Source organism: Pundamilia nyererei, unplaced genomic scaffold (genome assembly GCF_000239375.1).
Source record: "Pundamilia nyererei isolate P.nyererei 1_Seehausen unplaced genomic scaffold, PunNye1.0 scaffold00080, whole genome shotgun sequence".
In the NCBI taxonomy this organism is placed as follows: domain Eukaryota; kingdom Metazoa; phylum Chordata; class Actinopteri; order Cichliformes; family Cichlidae; genus Pundamilia; species Pundamilia nyererei.
This window is the reverse complement of record NW_005187481.1, coordinates 790,229-796,228: the sequence shown is the minus strand read 5'-3', so window position 1 is coordinate 796,228 and position 6,000 is coordinate 790,229. Positions and strand designations below refer to the sequence as shown.

The window sequence follows — 6,000 nt, the reverse complement described above, 5'->3', positions numbered from 1 at the left end:
ATGTTATACTTGTATAACTATGCATGTGACAAATAAAGAACCTTGAACCTAGGTGAAGTGTTTCCAGCTGGGCGTCTTGTACCTGGAGTCGAGTGTTTTAACCGATGCATGAAACTACACATTTTTAGGCATAGGTTGTAACGGCCGCCGTTTTTTTTGTGAGTATTTATTACACGACGTGCTGCGGGGAAAGCCTGTTCTAACATTTGAGTCTAAGGTTTATTTTTTAGCACCTGACAACTCTTTTTTTGCTTCTCATCCGTCAATACTCTGCATACTTTTTCACGTGATTCTGTTTATTTTGAAAATTCTCAATAGGATCTTGAGCTTTATTTTGAAAGGTTTATGTGGAAAATAAACAAGCGGATGTTGGGTTGTTTTTCCGTTGTTTTTTGTTACGGCCACCCCTTAAAACAGGCGCTTGTCCGTCCGTAGTGTGGTTATATTAAATATAAGAGAAAGAGAGAACTTTAAGAAATTAATATAGCCACTACAGTGACCATCAAAACGATGAAAAAAAACATTGCCGTAAACAGTTTATTTTGCGACACCACAAACGATAGCGTAAAATGAAATGATAGACGTTTTTATACTGTCATCCGATATATACCGTTATATCGAACAGCCCTAACTGGGGCCATGTTAATAAACACAGACACACTAATCTGCTGAATGTTTGCTAGGTCAATGTTTACAAGCTAAAGGTTATGTAAACTACCAGGTTACAGGGACCAGATTAGGAGTTCCTGAAATACCTCAAATAAACATTAAATCCCTGAAAACCTTGGGAAAAGGCAGACTAGAAAAGGGAGAGGTATTCTCTTGCAGCCTTGATCAGCTAACATTTCTATCTAATTAAGTAGAATTCCAAAAGAGATAGCAGTTCGAAGACGACCAAGAAGCAAAAAAACAAACAAAAAAACAACAACAATCTACGGTAATCTAAATAGGACGCTGAGCTGAAGAAAAAAAGTAAACCTAGGGATCTAGAAATGTCATTTCTGAGAGTGCCTTCTAGGAAAAATACAAGAAAATGAAAGACACAAGTCTGTCAGCCTATAGATTTACAGCAGTGGCATCTTATAGCCCTGAGGAATGCTTTAATTTTCAAGGTCAAAGAGCAACTTGGAGCTCACCGAGAAGACAAGCAAGCCTCCAGGGCTTATCATCACCAAATCAGTAGAGAACTGATATTTGACTTGATATTTAGCACCAGACATACTGAACAGGCTTTTCTCAAAGGGAAAGACTTCCGGTAGATTACTTTAACCCTGAGCTGAAAGTACAACACTTTTTACACTAAATGGATCTGCGGATTTCTGAGACCCTCCCATGAATATTTTTCTTAGTATTTATCCTCAGTGTCACTTTCAATAAAAAGTCAGTTTGAAGTTTAGCTGTGATACAGTTGCATAAAAGCAACAAAACATTTATATTTAAGCACTTCCTCAATGCTGTTCTAAAATTTGTATCATATCAGTCTCTCAGTTTATTTCTTAAAGAAAAAGAAAGAAAAACATTATCTGTGCCATGTTTTCTTACACAACACTCATTGTGTTTGAAATATGTTAAGAGAAAAAAGGCCAAGCTGGGTAACCAACCTGCTTTTTCTTCAACTTGAAAATCTGCTGCTCCACTTTAGCAATCTCTCGGTCTACACGGTCCATACTCTGAATCAGCTCTTCCTTGGACAGTTTAGAAGGAGAGGTGTCCTGCTCCTCCCCCATGTGTAGTGTAGGTCCTCCTGGGGAAGACTCCACTTTGACAGTGAACTGAGTCTCCTGGCAAAAAAACCAAAAAACTGTTAAATAAGTTTATACAAATTATTGGTAGGCAATCTGGCAATAATATGACAGAAGAGCTTAATTTACCAAGTATTTTATTTTTGAAAATTAATTCACCACTAACCAGCACAAACCTGTTTGGTTTCATGCTTCCCTATGCACAGGCTCTGAGCCATTCAGCTACCTCTCCAGTCGTTCTCACCTCCTACAGACTGACTCTGACTGTCATTGTCTAGCAGCTAGAAAGAGCATTTCTTGTTCTACTCTGCCTTTCCAGTTCACAGATGATGTCCAGGGCAGAACAAGGACTACAACCTTCACTGGCAGTCCAAGACAGCAGAGTTCCTCTGATTGTAGGAGGAGAGACTAAGCAAAAAGGCAGCTGAACAACATCAAGTACTGACAGTAGAGAAATATGAGCCGGTGCATGGCTTACTGGCTAACCTGACAGTATCAGCAAATATGCACTGCTCAGGTCCAAAGGCCTATAAATTACATCCTCTGAGGATACAAATCAAATCAACACCTTACCAAAATAGCCCCATCCAGCAATAAAACCTTCATAAAACGTCATGACTGCATTAGTCTTAAGTGTTTGAGAATCCTACTCAGTGTCTACTCAGACTCAAGTTTTTTTTATTGTCTACAAGAACCTATTGTTAAGTTCAAGACTTTAGCAACTGCGAAATAAAGGGCCTATGGCTGATGTTTTAAAATTTGGCCATTATCCATAGTGGAGAGCCTTATTTTGTACAGTGATTGTGCTTTAGTCCTCATTTATATTCACTTTTGTTCCAACAAAATAAAGAAATCTTAATTATGGGAAAGAACTGACCTCATCTTTTGTCTTTCAGATGTTCGTAACAATAACTTTTATGAATACTGAACACTGACATTAGTAAATGTTAGTCCAATCTTAAGCTTAATTATTTCTGCCTGATAAACTGGTTCAAATACAGGACCTACAAAATAAAAAATATGATGCCCACCTTCTTGACCTCCACAGTGGCTCTTAGGCTGTCCTGTACACTATGGGGCACAGGCAGAACAATACCCCCCGCAGTGGAAGGGGTGCGGGTGATATGAGCCTCAGCAACAGTCTCCAGGCGAGGGCGTTTAGCCTCCAAGACCTCATGCTCAGGTTGGGCTGAGACAGAGTGAAACTGCTGTTCGTAACCATGGCGCCTCTCTGGAGGCCTGACAAAGAAAAGTAAACAAGAAATTTACAGATTTATCAGAAACTGCAACTAGCTGTCAAAATTAATTGGAGGATGCAAGTAAGGCTGGGCCATATTATACCGTTCACGGTAATACCGGTACAATGTTAGGCAACGATAAGAAAATGAAATATCGTGATAGAATATGAGTAAAACGCGCATGCGCACATGGCCGAAAAAGCATGGTGGCAACGGAGAATGAGAAGAGAGAAAGCGGATCGTTCAGTGAAACGGATGAACCAGAATTGGTTTGTAAAAATGGTGCTACTTCAGTGATGTGGAACTGGTTTGGTGTTTGTCCGTCAGATACCCACCAAAGCACATTTTTTTTGTAGAACATGCACGTGGGCCGTCATTATTGCCGTATTTAGACTAAGGTACTCGTAAATCTGGGAGTAATCTGTGTCCTAAACTCAGTCAATTTCAGGTCCCAAAGTCAAACGAACACTGCAGCATCACTGAGAGTTAAAAACTGTCTAAATTCTTTCACCTTTAATAAAATGATCAGCGTTGCTGCTTTACCAGGTGTAACTATGAAGTTTAACATCCAGGCATCCATGAAAACAGAATTTATTACATTTAACGGAGTTAGAAGTTAACAGGACGTTAGCGGAAGTTAGCTCGCTAGCTTTGTTAGTTACCTAAGCATGATGTAGCATGTTCTGACTGAGAGATTTCTGAAAAAATTCAAACGTACAACATGGGAATAAAGCAGCTGTGATAGAATACAGCATTAATGAATCAATGGTACAGAAGTGGAGGAAGCAAGAATAGTTTGATTTATCTGACTGCTTTGTTTCACTTAATGTGTCTTATAATCCCATGCACCTTATGGTCCGAAAAATACGTATTTGACTTTTTTATTTGGCACACTGCAGTTTAATGCTGCAAAGCACCTCTTTTTAACTTCAGTGGATATTATACATGGTTATGGTTGGGATATGTCAGCCCATTTCTACTGGAAATGCCTTTTGGTTAAACTTTCAGCAAGGAATTTGCTTTTGCACTGTTAAATTTTTATATAGCTTTAATGCACATAAAAAAAACAGCTGCTTGTTTAAGTGAAAATACATGGATGGGGGGGTTTTTACGCTAGTAAAGTTGTGGAGTTGTATTTTGTCTCGCATCAATTATATTGTCAGTTATATTGTTATCGCAAATTTTAAATATATATCATGATAAATAGTTTTGGCCATATCGCCCTGCTCTAGATGCAAGAAGGGAAAGCCTCTCTACAACAAAACCTAAAATGAAATAAGAAAGCACCTAATAAAGCCTAATAAGCAGCTTGGTATTTGAATATTACGCTCCTACCTTTCAGCTCCAGGGTGGAATTCGGACAGTAAAGACGGTCTTCTGCGACCCTGTGGATCCTGCATGTGATTCCGGTAGTCTGGGACGGTGAAATCCTAAAGGCAAGAGGAACACTTAGCAAATTAATTCTCAAATCTCAATCTCATTCAAGTTCTTGACAGTGTGAAGCAGGGAAAATGGAAATCAATACACAAAAACAAACATCACCTCACATACCATAACAAACTATAAGCACCTCACAGATGCAGCAACCGGATCATCCTTAGAAAGTAGTGTCTACAAAAGCGACACATTTCTCTGCTACAGATACATCTTACTTTGAATCAGTAAAGCTGCCTCCACTGCCTGCTTCACTCACACTTTTACACATGAACTATAACCTGAAGCACAATGCTTTTTCTTTTTTTTACCCCTTAGCAGCTCATGTAAGCACCATCACTGACTGTACAATGCGCTACCAAAAGCTTTGAGGGGCACAAAAATCATGTAACTGCGATGTCCCCAGTTAGAGTGTAGCCATGGACCTGTGCTGCATCTCACCTCATGCATACATACGCACATAAACACATGTCTGCAATCCCACCCATCCCATTTCCTGTAAACTCTGTTCTACTTAATCTAATAAAGGCAACTCAATGGGCATTTCTGCCACTCAGCTGGAACTCTGAGTAGACAATCACGATGCCAGCAATCAGAGATTAAAATCATAAATAATTAAGCTAATTAGCTTTGCTTATTTTGTTAGCTTACATAATTTTATTTGTTGGTTTATTTAACAGTGACATTGCAGATATATAGAAAAAGAAAAACAGCTATAAATGCGGCACAGTTATCCAAGAGGCCATTTTCATCTGTGATCTCACCTTATTAAAACAACAAAGTTCCCAAATTAATCAGCAGGGATAGGCCAATGTTGTATTCTGTCCTTACTCTGACCTCTGCCCGGGGGGTGAGGGGGTAGGAGGGGGGGCAGAGATTGCAGACATGGTTAAGCTTACCAGGAATATACAAAAAATATATATATCCTAGTACTAGAGAATAAGGGCTGGCCTGAAGTGAGGCCCAGTTCCACTCGTTTTTCAAACGTGTCATTAGTCAGTTCACAATGGAATTACTGAAACCAGCAGCACTACTCCTCCTCTGGCAAACTAAAAGGAATGTTGTTGATGGCAAGAACATTGATTAAAATGTCTGTAATAGTCAGGGGCTTTTATCCAAAACCGTATGGGGTAAAGAACACAGAAATGTTATCAGCACAGTGTGACTGCCAAACAAACCTGGACAAGCAAATGCAGTTACAGGAAACATTTCTAAATTCCCGTTTTGTCCCAGATTTAAGCAAACAATGTGAATGCTCAGAAATGTCCCATCGAGAGTTTTCTGTGAAAGTATGCTTCTAAGAAACGTGTCACTGAAAATGTCCAAACACCATCCAACATTCTCAAATGAATGCGCAAAAGGACGATGCTCTAGAGTTAAATACTGCTACGGGAATTACCACCACACATGGTTTTTCACTACTGAGACTACAAGCAAATTTAATCAGCATCGATGCATTTCTAATTGGTTTAAATAAACAATGTAACACTGATAAATTAAAAAATGGGTTTGGTCTTGGGTTTTGTTTTGTTTTTCTAAATCACTTCAATCTTCAGTTGTAGTTGAAAATGAAGCAATAAAGCTCC

At 39.0% G+C, this 6,000-nt stretch overlaps 1 protein-coding gene across 5 annotated transcripts in view; it reads right to left on the bottom strand.

Moving 5' to 3' along the window:
- Window positions 1–6,000, bottom strand: part of ncor1 (nuclear receptor corepressor 1) — a 60,511-nt gene that overhangs the window by 49,375 nt on the left and 5,136 nt on the right. For all 5 annotated transcript variants that reach the window (XM_005737826.1, XM_005737828.1, XM_013912053.1 and 2 more), the window contains exons 3-5: window positions 4,316–4,410; window positions 2,774–2,981; window positions 1,602–1,781 (exon numbers count right to left, since the gene is read on the bottom strand). In XM_005737826.1, coding sequence (XP_005737883.1) covers window positions 1,602–1,781; window positions 2,774–2,981; window positions 4,316–4,410 — 483 coding nt within the window. The remainder of the gene's footprint in view (window positions 1–1,601; window positions 1,782–2,773; window positions 2,982–4,315; window positions 4,411–6,000) is intronic.